This window comes from Anabrus simplex, chromosome 3 (genome assembly GCF_040414725.1).
Source record: "Anabrus simplex isolate iqAnaSimp1 chromosome 3, ASM4041472v1, whole genome shotgun sequence".
Classification (NCBI taxonomy): Eukaryota; Metazoa; Arthropoda; class Insecta; order Orthoptera; family Tettigoniidae; genus Anabrus; species Anabrus simplex.
The window spans coordinates 364,380,690-364,401,810 of NC_090267.1; the positions used below are offsets into that span (position 1 = coordinate 364,380,690).

At 35.5% G+C, this 21,121-nt stretch overlaps 1 protein-coding gene across 1 annotated transcript in view; it reads right to left on the reverse strand.

The window, feature by feature from the left end:
• Sox15 (Sox box protein 15) overlaps positions 1–19,792 on the reverse strand; it is a 744,791-nt gene extending 724,999 nt beyond the window's left edge. Inside the window, exon 1 of the mRNA XM_068226721.1 lies at positions 19,451–19,792. Within this exon, the coding sequence (XP_068082822.1) occupies positions 19,451–19,554 (104 nt within the window). The 5' untranslated portion in view covers positions 19,555–19,792. The remainder of the gene's footprint in view (positions 1–19,450) is intronic.
• Between the last annotated feature and the right edge of the window lie 1,329 nt (positions 19,793–21,121).

Sequence of the window (21,121 nt, forward strand, 5' to 3'; positions counted from 1 at the left end):
CGATATTATTCTGCCGAACTTAATTGCAGGTTTACCGTTTTTATTAGTTTGATATCTTTATCATAAAATATAAATATGCAGTCGCTTAGGGGCGGCTAGTACCCAGTATTCGGAGGATAGTGGGTCGAACCCCACTGTCGGCAGTCCTGAAGATGGTTATCCGTGGTTTCCCACTTTCATAACAGGCAAATTCTGGGCTATACCTAAATTAAGGCCACGGCCGCTTTCTTCCCACTCCTAGCCCTTCTCTGTCCTAGCGTCGCCATAAGACCTGTCTGTCGTAAAGACGTAAAGAAACTTGTAAAAAAGAATCCTTTTCCAAAGTTACGTTCTGGTTTGTCGGTATGTCTATAGTGTATAAATACGTTAATTGCGGACTAAAAAAAAATGTTTCCCTATTTTGATAATGATTTATTGTAAAATATATTAATAGAAATTCGTCAATAGTCGTTTGATGGACTTTTTTTTTATGGCTGTTGTACCCGTTACAGACAGGTTAGCTTCGTACATTTGCATTTAGGGGAGATGTGAGACACCAGGACAAATAGCACACCTCAAATAACAATAGTTAGTGCACAGGAACTCGTGGAAGTTTAATTCCTTAATTCCTTCTGGATCGACAATATTAGGGCATGAGAGTTCTAAATAACTGTATTCCCTTCCATGATTATTTCCTCCCTCATTCTTAGAGTGACCACTACTTCACGCTTTCCTCCTCATTTCGACAGCCATCTTCATTATCTTTCTACTCAATAGGAGCTGATGATCACGTAATTTAGTACCTTATAAAATAGTCACGACAATAACCACCGCCATCACCCGTTCACTCGTTGCTAAGACACCTGAACAATATTTTCATTCTAGCAATACTCGCTGATGACAATATAAATTCATTAATACCTCCATTAATTATATGTGTATACAATAATTATATATTTAAACCATGAAAGTTTAGAATTAGACCTACATAATTTTCCTTATAGCTAAAATTAACAGATAAATTCTACATTTCCCGTTTTGGACTCTTTAATATTACTAATCCACTAATTTTATATATGGAATATATGGCCTATTGTACAGCCCTTCTACCTGAACTTAAAAGTCGAGTTTCAAGAAAGTCTGCTAAGCCGTTCTCCTGTGATGGTATAACAAACAAACAAACAAACAAACAAACAAACAAACAAACAACGCACAAGCACACAAACAAATAAGCGAATGAATAAATAAACAAATAAACAAACAGCCATAGACCATACAAACAAATACATTTACCTACAAGCGCACAAACATACATACAAGCAAACAGATAACAAACAAACAGATCAAATAAACTGAACCTACAATACTTTCGAACTTTTGTACCTCATCCCAGATAAAAACGAAGTGTGTGGCAAAACATTTAATTATAATTTTCTTTATATGGATATTCTTACGAAGTGAACGAAGACCTTCACTTCCTTCATCAGTGATTATGGAAATTACTGGCAATTTTATTACTTGTCTCAAAATCAACATTTTGCCATTTTCTAATAGATATATCACCTTAATTTATCGAAGGTGAGGAATTATCTTGGTATGGTATTAATTTCATTGCATATTATTTTGAATTATTTGCGTTTTCGATCAGAAGCATGGAACCGTAAATATTTACTGACTGACTTTAGTAATAATCAACCTGATCAGCGCAACAATAATTTTTAACACATGATATCGGTAACTCAAAACCAATTTCATTCCAGAATAAAATCGCAGGAGTTCAGATAATTCCAGATGTATTCGGTTTTTCGAGTTCAATTCAACACAAACACAGAATACCGACCGACGCTTGCTCGACATTTCTATGTATTAGAGCAGCATTTCCCAATTCCTTTGTTCCGAGTAACCCTAGAAATATTCAACAAAACTTCGGGAAACACTGGCCAAGCTATTAGGCGAGTCAAATTGCAGATAGTATAGTTTCAATACAATGCCATTGATAGGTCTGTTTTGATTATTTAATATAATTTACATGTAATTAAGTTTATTCTAAATTTAAGTCTCATTGTTGTGTTTTTTAAATATTGCGTCATTGTTTATCTTGTGAGCTTTGTCAGTCTTGGCAATCCCCAATCATGGGAAAACAGCTTAAAATTAATTCAAATGAAAATACATCTCATTAAATGTAAATATAGATCAAGGGTATGCTCTCGAAAGTGATATAATTCGGTTCGATTTGGTTTTAATGGAACCAGGATGATATTGTATTATAATTTCGAACTCACAGTGGCCATCAAATGAATACTGTGTAGTATTTGTGTATTTAAATTCTCAAGCATTGTTGTTTTCGTCAGTTATTTATAAAATAGTACAATGTTTAAAAATCCGTATCAACAATTGAGGTTAGCATATAGGGTCCTCAGACTTGCGTGAATAAAATTATATATATATTTACTTTGTTATTAACCTTTTCCTAAAACTCACTCTAAAATTGTCATTGTTATAAGAAAAACATAACTCAATCATATGCAAAACACTCGTTCAGAGCTATAGTTTCTGGAAGAGGAAAATGACCATCCTTTGCAGTACATTCAGGAACTGACTACAGTATTAAAGACGAAGTCGTAAATTCAACTTAAAATATATGATGCAAGCTTGAAGTTTGAAATACCTGAGCCAATAATTCTGCCACCATTCAAAATATAATCATGCGTCATAAACAATATAATTAATTCACAGGAGAAAGTAAAGTACTGTGTAAAATGTAGAGATCTCAACATAAAGTCACAGATGATAGATATTTACGACAAAACAGCATTTCTATTGTGTGTGAATATCAAAATAACAAAGAAAATCTTAAGTCAATTGCCTACGTTGTATAAACACAATATTTGGAGAAGTATGTCCTATTTTGTACGAGTACAATGGTCCTTATTTATCGCGTGTGGCATATCAGGGTAAAAATGAAGTGGCCACGTAACTATTATTTTAGAAGAATATTAGAATAACTCAAAACCATCCGGCTCCTTAGATGAATTGTCAGCATTATGGCTTTCGGTTCAGAGGGCACCGAATTCAATTCCCGGACAAGTTGAGGATTTTAACTGCATATGGTTAATTTCTTCGGTTCGGGAACTGAGTGTGTGTGTCCGTCTTAATACACTTCTCTTAGTCTAGGTACATAGAGCACACCCCACTACAAACCATCACAGAAACACCGAGTAGTGAATACGTCCCTCCACATAGAGTTGTCGACAGGAAGGGCATCCGGTCATAAAATTTGGCCTGATCCGTAACATGTGCCGACCAAAATACGTAGAGATAAAGCTGAGGAAGGAAAATAATTCATAACTATGACTGTCAGAGAACTGATTTTAATATAAATAAATTCAATAAGTTCATTTACAGTTTAGCGAATTCCGAACAACTTCATCTGAATTTCAGTAATTGTATGTCTCATCCCTTTTTTCTCTCATGCACAGTTGATCTGGTTAATTCGTTGGTTAATTCACAATTAAAGAGTTCATGAAAGTACAAGGCAAGTTAAAATTGGAAGCAAACTACATCTCCCCAAGTAACATTAATTTAACTTGGCATTGTTAATTACACAGCGCTATTCAGACATCTTTCATGTAATTTATTCGGGTGAAATGGATAAGAAGGTCGAAAGTGAGTGACAAAATAGTATACTAGGAGAATTATTAAAATATATAGGCGCGCGGGATTTAAGATCGGTGTTTCAAGTGTAGTTTTCAACATTCAATGAAATTCTAGTATACTGACACACAGTTGATTTTATTAACAACATTTCAGAATATTATAATGTAAATACACCACTTTGTTACTGCTAGTGAGTAACGAAAAAGTACTGGTATATATTTTACAATAAAACAAAATAATCCTGCAGAATATAGACCGCAAACATATTCGTTCAAACGCCATGTTCTCTTAAATTTGAGCGAATAATATGACCATGCGTCTACAACGGTGTGTATTAATGAAACTAATGCTAGTAGATTTTACGTTGCACCTACACAGATAGGTCTTACGGCGACGCTGGAACAGGAAAGGCCTAGGAGTTGGAAGGAAGCGACCGTGGCCTTAAGGTACAGCCCCAGCATTTGCCAGGTGTGAAAATGGGGAAACCACGGTACACCATCTTCAGGGCTGACGACAGTGGGCTTCGAACCCACTATCTCCCGGATGCAAGCTTACAGCTGCGTGCCCGTAACCGCAAGGCCAATTCGCCCGTATTAATGAAATGGTGATTTAAAAAACTACAAGAATCCATATAGATTTTCCATATATACGATAAATTGCATTTTTTTAAGGAACATCTTCACCTAACAAAGCCTTTCCTACTTTGTCCCTTAAAATCCATGGTATATGTAAGAAGAATATAAAATTGGCGAATAACTGAAAGAGAAGGAAAGAGAAGGAAAGAGGACTTCGTCCATCAAAGTGACTGATATATCCCATATGCAAGAAAAATAAGTTTAGAAATTTCCGTTCATCCTTCTTCGTTACATTAGAGTAGGCTTTGAAATTGCCAGCTCCATGCATTACAATAATAATTTAATGTTGTTTGCTTTACGTCCCACTAACTACTTTTTCGGTCTTCGGAGACGCCGAGGTGCCGGAATTTAGTCCCGCGGGAGTTCATTTACGTGCCAGTAAATCTACCGACACGAGGCTGACGTATTTGAGCACCTTCAAATACCACCGGACTGAGCCAGGATCGAACCTGCCACGTTGGGGTTAGAAGGCTAGCGCCTTAACCGTCTGAGCCACTCAGCCCGGCCCATGCATTACAAGCATGTTATGATATCAATACGTGAAAACATGGGAAAAGGCAGCTGACATATTTTTTGCCTTGCTCTAAGCTAATATTAATCGTTTCTGGAAATCTAAAAGAGAATGCTAAACAGTGAATATAACACAGGCCTGTAATGAAAAATCTTTTAGAAAGCATTCAGCTTCTCTGTGTGTTTGTCTGTGCTGAAGTCAGAAATGACATAAAAGAAAGGTACTACATTACGCACCACTTTAAAAGATAAGTTCTACTACTTATAGACTACCGTTAATATACTGGTGATTTTGAAACATTCATAAACCAGCGTTCTAATGTTAAGGGGAGTCGGAAACAAAAAACAAAATTTAAAAAAAATTAAAAATAACTTTTTCCAAATGTTGCCTCATTCAATTATCTGAACTCTGTTGATTAAAATGGTGTATAATTTATTTTTAATACGACACATGGAAGTATTTTAAAGAAATATTTTAAAAATCAATGCACAAGTGTCAAATTGGGCAACGTAGACATGTTTCTTTTTGAAAATATAAATGTCTGGAACCCTTTAATGTAGAAGGCTGTGGTTTTCACTGTTCTATTCCTTAATGTTATGCGCAGAGGTTTCCGACACTCTCAAAACAAACATTTCAATAGTTTCGATTAAATAGAGTCGGATTTTAGGCACTGTTGTCGGTAAATTTGTGAGTGAACATTTTGTTTTACTTTGAAATCATATTCTGAAAAATGACACTTCTTCACATGTTTGACCCATTATCTCAGAAACTGCACTGGATAGGCAGTTCACTGTTTGCAGAGAGTCACCTTGTGTCATGATACAGCTACTGAACCAGATAAAAGCACTTCGCATATATAGTTTCTGATTTACATACATTTTAATGACTTTTTGTTAGGAATTTGGAACTTATTAAACTAATTCATAACTTTACAATCGTTTGCTCCAACGATTCCATCCTGGTTCAGTAATTATGGAAAGCGTATAAATACATGTAGTAAAAATATCAAAGCTCTAAACTTAATACTTCCTGAGATAACGGGGCATCTTTTCTGTCAAATTAACATAATCAAGATAGGGCTTTCCGACTCCCGGTAATTTTTGGTACTGTCAAGCATTTTATGATATCAGTACGTGAAGACGTTAAAGACAGATGGCATATTTTTTCCTGGCTCTAAGCTAGTATTACTCGTTTCTGGAAAACTATAAGAGAACGCTGAACAGTGAATATATACAGACCTGTAATCGAAAATCCTTTAGAAAAGGTTAAGCTCCTCTGTGTGTGTTTGTCCGTGCTGAAGCCAAAAATTACTTTAAAGAAAGACCGCATATCTGCTATATAATTATACAAAAAAGACAAAATCTGTAACATTTTTCTGTAACGCTTTAAATAGAGGTTATTCCATACAAATGAACTTCGGTAACACAATTCATATAAAGCTAATTCAAAATGTACAGCAGCAAATGGAGATGAAAAACGAAAGATTCGCACGGAGGAACACGATTTCTGGTAGACTAGTTGTACATTGAATTGATATATTTTTATTTGAACTCGTAACTTCGTTATTAATTGCTATACGGAAACAAATTAGTGATACAGATTTCAGAACATATTATTAGAAATTTCCGGTCAACCACTCACGTAAGCTTTCTAAGAAGCGTTTATTCATTAACATCTTGGGCCACATTTCAGTAATAAGTTACGAAATAATTCTGTGAAATTTAATGTGTTAATGTGTTCAGAATTGGAATGAATTCCCTGTTACTGCAGTTCAACACCAAACTTGTAAAGCAAATCGAATTCACATGTACGCTTCTGATACCATTTACCCTGAAAATTAACCTGAAATATTTCCATGTATTGTAGGCACTGCAAAGTCTGCTTGAAATTAAGTGAAAACATGTATTACCTCTTGAAATATACGACGAGATTTCCCTACCAAATATTGTTTATCATACTTATGGATTTTCAAATCATATAAAATCAGACCCATAATATCACACGGACAACATGGCATAAAATGCAGCTGAAAATATCTTTACTTCTTGGGGAGAAGATTTTAATCGAGTTTTGCTGTAATTTACCCCGACTATAAACTCTGATTTCAACAAAATCCTGTGTTAGAGATGAAGAAGGCTGCGTTAATACCGAACCTCGTTTCGAGTATCCTCCTGTCATTGTTTCCACTTATTTGCACCAGTAGTCATTCTCTTTACTCTCATGTGTTACTTTAACTTATAAATGAGATATTCTGAGTCCATTCGGCTTTCATTGCCGTACAGAAAAGTCGGTCTGAAGACAAACTGATGTAAAGGTAATTCCGTCCGATAGTCCGGCAACCGCTTGTTCGGTATATATAAGTGTATAAAAAACAAGCCAAAATCTGTAAAGTTTCTCTGTAACGCTTTAAATAAAGGTTATTTAAAATTCTACAGGTAAGTGCTTGGTATGATTATTTTCCAAATTTCCCTCATTTTAATGTTCTACGGTTCGAATTTCAAATTCCTATTGCGTTTTAAAATAATAAACTAAGAATATAATGGAAGTAATAAATTCCAATACTCTCTGATTTTTTAGTAGCTTTGGAGCTTTTTGTGCTCTTTGAGTTCTTCTGAGGTCAACTGTTAGTTTGCTAAGAAATATTTTTGGAGTAAGAAACCTCTACACAGGTCAACGTACTTTCACCAAGCCCAGCAAACCACAGCCTATCAATATGTCGGGTAACGAGTTCATATCAAGAAACTGATGTCATAGATATGCTGACGTAACCATGGTACCTGATCTAGGAATAAGCTATTACGTGATTTTTCTCAAAGAGCTCCGCAAATAATATATTTTGAAATAAAAGTCACATGAAAGGTCTCTCTGGAATATTGTGCGAGTTTCCCTGATATTCCGCCCAGCGGTTTAGTTGTGGTGTTTCGGATTATTATTATTATTATTATTATTATTATTATTAATGAAAAACGTACCGTAGTATGGGACTGGAAATATTACGAAAGAAGTGTGTGTGTAAAACTGCTTAATATTCGCAGAAATTCCTTATCTAGAATACAACGTTCTTAAGCTTTACATGATGCGGAAACCTTTCTGTTAACGTCATTAACGAAAGCATTGTACCTCTACCGGTGAACTAAGAACTACTTTGTGTTTCTTATAGCCTGTTACCTGGGAAACGCAGACGAAGCACCATCTGCACACGATCCTCGAATGGAGGAGAAAAACCGCCGAAAGAAGTTCATAGAGCTGTAGTTCGTACTGACTTGATGCCGGATATCAATCGTCCACCCCGAGCGCTCAGTAATGAAGAGAGAGGTACCTCGCCATCGTGAGTGGTTTTCGCGTGGATCATGGCGCACTTTGAGTTTGTTACCCGCCTACTATAGAGGAGGCGGTCCTACAGTCCACTATCGCCTTCACCTATTCTTCTCAAACAAAACATGCATTTAAGAAAGACGTACGTCGACGCAGAACCACGTGGCTGCGTTATATGGTAAACAAATCACTGCTCGTAATAATAATACTAATAATAATAATAATAATAATAATAATTGGCATCAGGTCACAAATACAAATCGAAAAACAAGAGAGAACTATCTTCACGACTAGAATAATCCTAAAGCCAAAAAAATTAAAAAGGAACCACAATAAACTTATAAAATAATAGAAACTAATCACACATATAATCAGGAAAAAGGTGATTAAAATATTACGGTTACATATATGGAATAGATAACAAAAAGCTAACAAAAAATTCTTAAGCTAGCACCAAGCTATGGTTCTTATGAATTGAGATTGTAACATGCTAACACTCAGATCATTTCTTTTGACTCGGATTTAGTAGAATAAGTTCCATTTTAAGCTAGTTAGTAGATACTGTAATCTTAGACATTTTTCAGTGATTACTTTGCTGTTTTTCTAATATTGATTTCTCCTTATTTATCCTATACATGTATTTTATCATAATCTTAATTAATCTGTATTATTTTTACCATCGTATTTGACTTCCGTGTTTTTTCATTAATTGCAATTGATTACCACGATATTTAAAATTAATGCAATAAAAATCTAGTATGTTGTTTAGTGTAAAGATGGCAAAGACCCATAACTTCGCCGCTTTATAAAGACTTAAATAAATAAATCTTCGATAAACTACAATTGGCAAATAGAAATAAACAAACACTTATAAGAAATCAGAATTAACGAAGAAGCCATTCAAGACAGAACAAAATTCAGAACCTTAATAAATAAACACAAATTTGCAGAAAAACCTAAACGGAAAGGTAACAGGATGAACAAAGAACCCAAAGAAAAGAAACTCAGCGAACGGATGAAGATATATTAGGAAGAAACAGTGTTCTAAGTTCAAAACGCGCTTTCTAGTTGGGCATAACGATTCAAAGTAGCTGTAATAATATAAAGGCAAATGAGGTCATTTTCCACCTGTAATCAAACAAAGAGCTTTACGAAGAATTTGAGAAGAAAATTAGACTGGCCTTTATTGGCGCTTTAAAAGAATGGACCCAGAAATAATTGCAAAGAAGGTCCTACATTCCAGGAGAACAGGAAAGCTCCGGTCTCATGCGTAGAAGAAGTCCGTAACGTCTTGCAAAAAATGTGGGCTCAAGATGTAAGGTGACAAAAACAGGAAGGTGTAGGAAAATTATGGAGGAGAAGGATCTGCCAGTGCGTAAACAAGGATAACACGAATATTCTCAGAAGAGGAACGAGCTAAAGAAAGCCAGAGAATAGAGTGCTGGAGAAAGAAGAAGGAAATAGTAAAGAACTCAATAATGTGATGGGAGTTGGACAATCATAAAACATATCGAACCTAAATGGATAGCAAAAGAAATACAATGGATCCAATGGAAAGGGCTTGATAAAGAATCAAAGGATGAGCCAGGTATAGAACTAGCGAAGTAAAGGTTAGTATAAAATGGCATAACAAGAAACTGCTCTCCAACAACGAGATCAGAAACAACGTTACGGTTGCTAAGCTAGAAGGTCTCTACAATTGATACTGAACTAGAAAGAGGAAATGGAGGAACTAGAGAATAATCTTTTTTTCTTGAAGATCCTCGGACTGTAGAAAAGCACAGGTGGTACATAGAGGAAAAGAAAAAAGAAAACCTATACAAAAGATTGGAGAAGATTACGGGTATAAAAGCGAGAGAAGACAGAAGATTTTCTTCACAGAGAGAGAAGACTGACTAATAGAATTTTCAATGATACCACCAAAATTCAGGCGACCACAACATGGATTGAAGAAACGAAAGAAAATACATGGAAGAATCTGTATCACTCCAAAGTATAAATCTGCGATAAAAAGGTGTTTCGAATGTATGTTGAGGAATTTATGGATTTCCAGGTTAAAAAAGAAGTATAACAGTCAAGTGCATCTGGTCAGACGAAAGGAGGAGGAACCTAAGCGACAGAATGAATACAGCTTGGGAGGACAAGGAAAAATATCCAGCAAACCAATTGTTTCTCGTGGTCCACAGTAAGTCAAATCTGATTTTACAGGAGAAGTCGTTTGCACGCTGTCCTCCTATTCTCAAGATAGTGGGTCCAATTTTGAATAAAGCCGGTAATTTTCGAGAGTATTTCGCTTCCGGCACACCAAATACCTATTTCAGGACAGAATTCTGGCCACCTGGCTTACCTTAAAATGTATAGGAATTACAGCGACATATTATTATTATTATTATTATTATTATTATTATTATTATTATTATATTAATAATAATGATGCAAAACTGAAATCAATGGTTATATATTGATAGCATGCCCCGTACCTGTACAGAACAACTATATAAAACGTGGTTAATTTACCACCAAGAGCTGTGTAAACACTGTGAACTAGGTACAAATGGAGTGGTATATTACAGACTCCAACACAAAGTATAACTGGAAATCAAATTTTAAAATTATATTGAAATTCCTCTGCCATCACTATCAAGACAATAGCTGCTGATAAATCTGTCCTTATTGTCACAGATAAACTGATTAAGAACACACGGATCATAGACATTGCTATACCAAACTCGAATAACGTGAAAAATAAGAACCAAGAAAAATCCAGCAAATATATGGACCTAACAGTATAAATCAAACATCTCTGGAAACAGTAAACAGTTGTTGGTATTGCAATTATTGTTACTTCAGCAACTGTAGTCATACTACAAATCGCTCTACACCTGCTGAATCTACCATACAAAACATGTCAGAAACTGTAGTTGGAGAGCTGTTGTATCCGCAGAAGATTCATAAATATCACATTTCTTGTATGTAACCTCAGACGTTTTAGTGGAGGAAGGAAGAAAACGAAAGGAAGCAACCAAGAAATAACAATTATAATTATAAATAAATATTACGACAATAAGTGTAAAGTCAAAACAGACCCTATGAAATGGATCGGCGTAATTAAAACCGACCTTAAATGAGCAAGAATCACACAATAAGACTTATAAAGATCCAAAATTCACAAATGGCTAGTCGATCACGTCGACAAACAGAAGAGAACAAATGGAACAGCTTAGATCAAAGAGAAAAAAGAAATCCACTACAAAAGAATAAAATAATTATCGGCACAAGGGAAGGCATGTAAACGCATCGCAGAACCTAGCTTATTCTTAACTGGGTTATTTCAAAAATAAATAAATAAATAAATAAATAAATAAATAAATAAATAAATAAATAATCATCATTATTTAATCATTCCTGCCTTTTCATGAAATTCTACGGGGGATATGGAGATATGAATTTCCAATAACGTGTAAGAATAATAGACATTTCTTCCTTTTGTGCCAGGGCTAAAGAGTGGAAGTAAAAAGAAAAATCTAGATTTCAGGATAGTAATTTTTAAGCTTTCTAAAACAGAGGTAGTGTTAATTATAGAAGGTTTGAAATAAATTGTGCATCAACTGAGGAAATTGGTTTATTTCTATTTTTTAATAATGGTTTTCTCCCGCTAACTACAGAAAATTAAATCAATGACTTGTACTGTACTATGAGGACCCAATATAACATGGCATACTCTTAAGCCGTGGCATGAAAAATGTATGCAGGCATCCACGGATTTGTTCTTTTGTAGGTAACTTGTAGCCTATAATTGTCTGTGGTTTGAACAATTTCTTACCTGATACTGTGGGTATTTAGTTTGTTTTCCATTTGTATCAACCAAGATTCTTTTCTGATCTTTGGAATTACAGGCTCAGGAGCGTGCAAGAAGTACTGTTAATAACGATTTTATACGATTTGCGTCTCACTATTTTTACTTTTTTCATAGACAAAGAAGTGATGGAATTTTGTCCCACAGAAATTCTTTGACGTGTTCGTAAACATACCAAGCCAATGTATTAACATCCAATCTCATATTTTCATTATTTCCTCTTAATTTTTTGTTTGTGAAGTAATGAAACGTCGGTTGAAATTTTCTTCTTACATACATCAGTTCGCCAATTTTTGTTGTGGTGTTCGAAGACTGACCTACAAGGAAAATGTGTATGAAAAGCATTGATTTGTGTGGTGTTTGGAAACCATAAGTTTCTTCTAGGAAATCAATTGTACCACAAATCACTTTTCTTGTGCATGTAATTGACTCAATATTGTCGTCGAATTCTATAGATACTTTGAAATATCTCGAAAGGACGGCAATCTTCTGTTATAGAGTGCAATGTGAGTGACTTGCAAAGATTTGTAGTATGTCAACACATCGTATATTGTGAGTTGATTCTTTACTATAACCTGTTAGAATTACTACAGCATTCTGTTATAGGGCATTTTTTCTTCCAGTGTTGGTAGTTATTGCTTCAATTAATGGAGGCAGCGGTGAATATTACATTAATTACATTGCATTGTTTGCACAGCTGATTTGATAATGGCATTGCGACAAATCTCTTTCAACGTGATGATTATACGTTCATCATTAATTTAAACTGAAACTAATTTGTCAAGAGATACCATTTTTGGAACCAGTAGTCATTATTAAAGATAAATTTGTACCAAAAAGAAATTGTTTTAGTTTTTCTACACGGGAATAGAGAAACGTTTAAACTTAGAAATAAATTCGGTAAGCATGAGTTATATTTAACTTAATGCTTTCCTAAGACTTGGACGAGACGTACAGAGCTAACAAGCACGAAATTAAGTGGGCATTTTAAGGAAATATAAGTGACTGTCAAGAGATAATTCGAGGAAATTATGCAATTGAAACGTATTGAAACTTCGGTTGAAATGTTCTTCTCATATGCATCAGTTCGCAAATTAGTTTCAGTTTAACGTAATGATGAATGTCGCATTGAAAGAAATGTGTCGCAATGCCGAACTACCAATTTATTATCGGATCAGCTGTGCAAACTATGCAATGCAATTAATGTAATTTTCACCGCTGCCTCCATTAATTAAGAAGAAATGTGGTCATCGAGGACGCTCCATAATGCAAAAACATTACGGAATAATAATAAAAATAACTAATAGGTAGGGTAAACGTTCCACTCTCAGCAATCCTAGAAGAGTATTTTCATCTTTCCTTATTTCATCTTCATATGAATGGTGAGTTACTACTTAACGTACAGGTCCGTGACCGCTTCCTTTCCGTTCCTGGCGTCAAATAATTACAGCATTTCTACTCAATTGTACCAAATACGCCTAGTTTTTTTTTTCCATTCCTTATGATGTGCATAGTGTTAATTTGAAGCATAATGAACGAAATACTTCGTTGTAGGTTCTGGGGGCTAATCTAGTAGCAGTCGGTTTAGGTACAATCCCCGGGTGTAGTCTACCCCAAATGCAAAGAGGTTCGAACAATTGAAATGGGGTACTCTTACACCTATTATACAGTAGAAGAAACACTTCGGAGGCTTCTGTTTAAACTCACGAGGGAAGCCGGATTGATACATTAAGATGGCCTCTCTTAATCAGTGCAGATATCAAAGCCACTTTGTTTATCAAACATGCTTCACACTTACTCACGGGGCAGGTTACCGGCATATCATCCTTATATGAATCAACAACTGATATAACAACAATAATAAAAATCAACACCACACCATGGTATTTATTCCATGTAAAACTAAACAATCTATCCAACAACAAAGCATAGGGTAAACCTTTTCTTTCGAATTTTCTACTTTTGTAAGAAATATACCCGAAAGAATTCTCTCTCTGTTGAACAAAAGAAAACACGTACTTATCGAATTGATTTCCCACTAATGTTTCCCTATATTATTTTAGAAATACTAAAATATGCTTTCTAAATTTACTCGTATGACTGACTTCTGGTTCCAAAACTTGTATCCCTTGACAAATTAGTTCCAGTTTAACGCAGTGATGAGGATCGCATTGAAAGAAATGCGTCGCAATGCCGAACTACCAATTATCGGATCAGCTGTGCAAACAATGCAATTCAATTAATTCACCGTTGCCTACATTAATTAAAGCAAGAAGTACCAACAATGGAAGTAAAAATACCCTACAGTAGAATACAGTAGTAATTCGAATAGCCTATGGTAAAGAATCATTTCAAAAGATACGTGTTGACACACTTTAAATCTTTACAAGTCACTTGCATTTAATTTGTAACGGAAGATTTACGTCCTGTCGAGATATTGCAATGTATCTAGAGATATTGACAAGAATATTGAGTCAATTACTTGCAGAGAAAAAGTGATTTGTGGTACAATTGATTTTACCAGATGCGAATTACAGTCTCTTAACTTTACAAGTACCACTCAGTTCTATGCTTTGTATATGCATTTTCTTTATAAGCCAGTCTTCTAAAAACTCAACAAAAATTACGAACAGATGCTTCAGAAAAGAACATTTCAACTGACGTTGTTATACTTCAGAAAAGGGGAAACAATTAAAACATGAGGTTGGATGTTAACACACTGGCTGAATCTTTATGCTGTTAAAAAAATCAATAACAACTTTACTAATCTTAATTTTTTGCGTGTAAGAGATGGAGTATTGATGTTTCATTCTTTTATTCATGGTTACTCCACTACAACTGAAAACTAGTCTTCAGCTCATCCCATTCATTATTCTATTGCCCGCTGAAATATCGTCAGATAGTACGGATTGACGTCAAAGCAGTGTTTTTCGTAGATTTTGTAAAACAGGTATCATAGATTAGGTTTAAGTTACGGTGATGCAGGTTTGTTTAAATGTTATTGCTTTTACGTTCCACTAAATATTTGAGCGGCTTTCGGAGACGCCAAGGTTCCGGAATTTAGTCCCGCAGGAGTTCTCTTACGTGCCGGTAAATCTATCCACACGAGGCTGACGTTCATGAGCACCTTTAAATACCACCGGACTGAGCCACGATCGAACCTGCCAAGCTGGATTCAGAAGTCCAGCACCTCAACCGTCTGAACCACTCAGCCCAGCTCAACACAAGGAAACTCAGGTGGATACAAGTATTTCATATCTTTACGCCCCATGTTAATTTAAAGAATCATATTCGCCACTGCCTCGAGAGGAGAAACGTCAATAATACTGTTTAGATTTCATTTCTTAGACACTATCAATTGTTACCCAATAATACAGTATTTAAATCAATATTAATACAATTTAACTGCAAACCTTCTGTATACGACACAGAAAATATAACATGTCAGTAAATAAATACTTAGGTTTTGAAGATAAAGGTACGAAGTTTTAATACCCTTTCAATTTGTCTGAACAGTTATCGCTTCTTTTAGATATATTTTTCACAAAATAATCTTGCAAATATCTCACAATAATCACTAATTGAAAAATAATCATGAAACGTATTTAACTTACCCGAGTTTCATCTTGTTGTTCCGTGATTTCCTGTTATTATATGTTTTGTTGATGCACATCAACTTCAGTTATATAAAATGATATTTATTTCAAAATAGTTCGTAAATCTTGGAGTCGTTAAAGGGCTCGACTCTATTAAATGTCTTCCACTATCCGTCTCATTTTAAGGAGCCTATCAATCTACAATCGAAATATTTTGTAACTGCCTTGTCAACACAAAAACGGTATCTCCGTACAAACTAATTATTTTATCTACCTGTAACTGGGATCAGAGTTCAGTATCCACATTATATTCTATAAATGACAATTGCTTATTAATATATATGACTAACTGTCGACAGTAAGACACGCAATTCAATTTGTGTTATCAACGGTTAAAATGATAAAACGAACTGTAGAATTATTGTATGAACAGAAAAACAATAAAATATATATACTCATTGAGTTGACTGCGCTGTTCGGGACGTGTAGCTGTAACATTGCTTTCGAGAGATGGTGAGTTCAAATCTCACCATCGTCACCCCTCAAAACGTACCTATCCGTAGTGTAATGGTTTGCGTTATTAACTGCCATCCTTGGGACCCTAGGTTCGATTCCCGGTACTACGAGAAATTTAAGAATAGCAAGGGGCTGATATGTGGTTAGAATGGTACATGTGTCTCATCTCCGTTAGGGTATGTCTACAATAAACTGCACCACCTCGGGTCAAGTTTATTTATTTACTCCTGAAAATAGCTTTCCATGGTTTCCTATTTTCTTACTAGACTGTACTTTAATTACACCCATGGTCACTTCCTTCCAAGTCCCTCCACATTAAACATGTCCTAGTTAGGGAGACACTGAATCGCTAGTATCAACAATCTCTGTTTGTAAATTGGTAGATTCACAGTTTACAAGTAGACTACACATACTGAATGTTTAGAATAGGCCTATGCAATTAGTTGATTTCAAGATGTCTTTGTATTTAAGTAAGGAAAAGCCTATAAGTGCCGACAAGTTTTTACTTGAAATTATCTGGGAACACTTAAAGAATATTAGGCATTATTATTATTATTACATTCGTAGAAAAATCATCCTTTCTCTACACAAATTTCAATTTGAACTTCTCTCCTCACCTACATGTTGCTTCTAGCACGTCTACATATCCCCCGAATTTCAATTTAAACTTCTCTCCTCACCTACATGTTGCTTCTAGCACGTCTACGTATCCCCTGTATTACAATATTTTGCTCCACTACTCAACAGAATTACAAAACCGATAGTTCAAATATGTTGCAGTCAATCTCTTTTGTATACACCACAGAATCTAAGTCGAGATAGGAATAATTACATCTTCGTATTTCCTATTAGTTGTTCTAAAATATAACATTAGAGTTAAGTTTCTTAATGTTTTTAATCTTGTATGTGTAATTTAAATACTGTATTTCATATTTATGCCGGCCCCGTGGTGTAGGGGTAGCGTGCCTGCCTCTTACCCGGAGGCCCCGGGTTCGATTCCCGGCCAGGACAGGGATTTTTACCTGGACCTGAGGGCTGGTTCGAGGTCCACTCAGCCTACGTGATTAGCATTGAGGAGCTATCTGACGGTGAGATAGCGGCCCCGGTCTAGAAAGCCAAGAATAACGGCCGAGAGGATTCGTCGTGCTGACCACACGACACCTCGTAATCTGCAGGCCTTCGGGCTGAGCAGCGGTCGCTTGGTAGGCCACGGCCCTTCAAGGGCTGTAGTGCCATGGAGTTTGGTTTGGTTTGGTATTTCATATTTATTTTACATGTATGTAACTATCATAGTGAACATTGTAACCTGGACTGATGACCTGTTAAGCTCACAATAAATGCATAAATAAAAATAATTAACCTTTCATTACCAGTGAACCAGAGAGTAGAAAAGGTATAATTAAGGAGGCTATTCTACACTGAATAATTCTTTGGTAATCCTCCTTGGCTACCACCGATGCTAGTTTGAAGTTACTCGTGGTTGCTCTGAAATTATTATTATTATTATTATTATTATTATTATTATTTACTAAATTCACAGTGACTTGCAGACTGAACGCTGAAAGTCACAACAGTCTATAATAAACATATATGTATGTATATTTTGTAATAATTTTTAGTGCTGCCTAGTTCAATTCGCAATAGAAACTAGGGCTTTTAAGGTTGGTCAAAGCGTAATAATAAAGCAAATAAATTTGATCAAATCAATAGTAAAAATATTCGTTCTGTAGAAATATATCGAAAAAAGACTGAAATGAAGATAAAATGTGTGTATCGTCTAAAATATTGTATGTCTTTATCTTGCAGGAGCTGATCATTTTTGTGATAATTTATATTTCATTGTCTTCTGTATTTTTCACTTCAGTCTTTCGTCAGTTAACTTTGACAATATCGCATTTTTGGTTTTATTTTCACGTAAAATGTGTTCTCCTATTGCCGAATTCGATCACCCACCAAAACGAATTTGAAACTTTAATACGAGGACAATTGGAATGTCGGGTTAATATACTAAATTATTATTATTATTATTATTATTATTATTATTATTATTATTATTATTATTATTATTTGCTAGTGGCTTTACGTCGGACCAGCACAGATAGGTCTTATGGCGATATATTATTATTATTATTATTATTATTATTTCGGAATCAGATCTCTCCCATTTGCTGTTCACTTTACGTTTTGGTGAATGAAACCATAACCGATGTATAATTTGTTTAATAGACCCATTGTCTGATTCAAGACTACACAGGCATTAGATGTGCCCCATTGTCTGTGGTTACGGCATTGTCTTCTGTACTGTGTGAAAGAATTAGCACAGAAGCATGCTTGTATGGAGTTAAATATAGCTCTAAACTTTAAAAATATTTACGTTTGAGTCATTGTATTATTAAAGTGTGTCTACATTTTTAGATGGCTGTAAGAGTATAGGCAACGATCTTCTTTGAACTTGCCGGCATCTAAATGAAACTCTTTCTAATAAAACAAATATATAAAATATTTCCTGTACAATATTAAACATTTGATTCATAAACTCAAAAACACTATTTGTAATATATTAATTAATCGGTGAGCAGTTTGAACTCTAGTAGAAATTTATAGCCTGGTGTAGAAATATTTCTCTGATGCTTACTTGAATTTTAGCCTTTTTTTCCGGATGTTCCTTGGCATTATAAGGTAACTCAACGATCATAATTTATCGTTAATAACAATAATATTTACGTAACGAATTTCAGTACTAAAATCTCATAATACTTATAACTCTGAAGCTGAAACCCTTGTGTGTGGGGAATGAAGGAAGGCAATAATGGAATGTACCTAAGTTTACGTTTCCACAAGATTTTGTAATAACCAGATGGTGAACAATTTTCTGAACTGCATATGTTTTCACTGATCGCTGCAACAGAAAAGTGATAACCAAGTTCAGGCGGTAGAATAAAAGTGGTAGTGAAATAATCGCGGAAGACTCTACTAAAATTATGAAATATCTAGACAGTCACGACACCAATAAAATTAATTACGAACCTATCACTTTCAATCCACCTACAGCAAACAAACTTCGCGTTGAAGAAGGGAATTTAAAGCTAGACAGTCCCCATCTCTAACTCTTCACCCCGAAGGTATATCTAGATTTTAACAGTAAATAAGGTCATACAATTAAGAGAAATAGGTATTCAACGGGGCTTATTTTTATGTTAGGATAAATCAGTGTTGTTTGCTCCCTAATGGCACAGGTCTACGTTAAAACATTGACAGCTGATAGCGGTCAATGTGACAGCTGAAGATCATGATGCAATTCAGAGCTTAAGTGACTATGTGACTTCAAAAATATGTTATCTGGACTTACGGACTATTTTCCCTGTAGTAGTATATGATTCCTTACGTGTAGCTCGCGGCGAAAGGATTCACGGCTTCCCCGCAGTCTTCTTCGCTGCTGGCCGCCAGGGTGCCGGGTCGTTCGCCGTCAAAAGGGGCTATACACAGCATACACTCGTCCGTCTGACCGCGGGTCTTCTAACACATCAGTCACCCAGCACCTTTATCAAATGTCTGCTGATAGTTTGCTTTAATGTACACCAAATCTAATCTTGGCCACCACCTAAAGCCACCTACACTTCCTTTTTCAATTCTTCTTATCAATAACTTAACCGATAACACCGAACATTCGTCGTCATTATTGGTGATGTCACATCGACAAAACGTCACTAATTGTGATTATTAGGTGGGGGTGTTACTGACGTATTTAAGGCACTTGAGGGTATCTTTAACACAGGAATAATTTTTAAAAAACTCTACAAAATATTGTCATCGTACTAATAAGATAAACTTTCGCCGTAAAATATTGACTGTTCTTATTCCTTACCTTTCACTTGGTTCTTCACAAATTCGAGAAGTAACCGATCATACGTTGAAATGAACACAGTATTTTTTAAATTAAGGAAACCTGAGGGTAAGGAGTATTTGTAATTCACTTAGTAGGTTTTTCAAACCTGGAGAATCAAGGTAATTGCCCTTTTCCAGTCAAACTTCATTGCTAACACTTCCTTCTGTAGACTCACTGACAAGATTCCGCAGCAAAGTGGTAGGACAATCTATGGGCCACATTTTCAGGCACGTAATTTATAATGCCCCTCAGTTTTACTATCCTCATCGGTCAAAAAAATGTTTCCTTCGGTAGTTTCTTGTTGGATATTCACCAGTCATAAATAGAGTCCGCGAAATTCCCAAGTTTAATGAGTTTTTCTGAAGTTCTATCAGTAACCATGAAGAATATTTATGGCTCAGTTTTTAATTATTTAATTGACCTTTATTTCTACACCCAGACGATATATAAATTCATATTTGATGCCTTATCATAAATTAATCCTTTCAGTCATTAATTCGCAGCTGCTGTTATCACTAACGAATATCGTAACTTTTAAAATCCGAACGTCTAGTAGCAATGCCAGTGGTCTGTCGGTCTGCAGTAACACCTGTCAGCTCTCCAAATCACACGTCAACAATAGTCACATGTGGTATTGTTGTACACTGGTCGCGCACGCGTTCTTCAGTCTGGCAAAGAGCCTCCATAAAGCACAAGTTGAGAACGCTACACAACACCTGTATACACCTTGTCCCGCGCAGTCGCACAGACACACTGGCGATATTCCCTCGCTTCAGCCCGGCCACGGGCCGAGTAGTAACTATCCTGCCCGCTACGCGCCGCTACCCTACCGGCCGCGCGCTCACCTTTGGACGAGCGACCTGGATAAAAATATTAAAGCAGGACGAATTCGAGCAAGATTGCTTCAATTGCAGGTTTCTGTAGAGCAAGGAATCCCTTATGCAATAAATATAATGGCCGTACTTCAGATATCATGCTTCTCAAACTAAGGAAAATTTCTGAACAAAAATTTACACTCACATTACGAAGAACAAAATGCTCTGATAAGGTACTCCCGCTCGTTGCGTTGACATATGTAATACACACTTTTTTGTTCTGTTACTGGTTACCTCTTACATAAACTACTTACAAAATACCCTGTCTATTGCGCTTTCCAACTTGCTAAAGTAA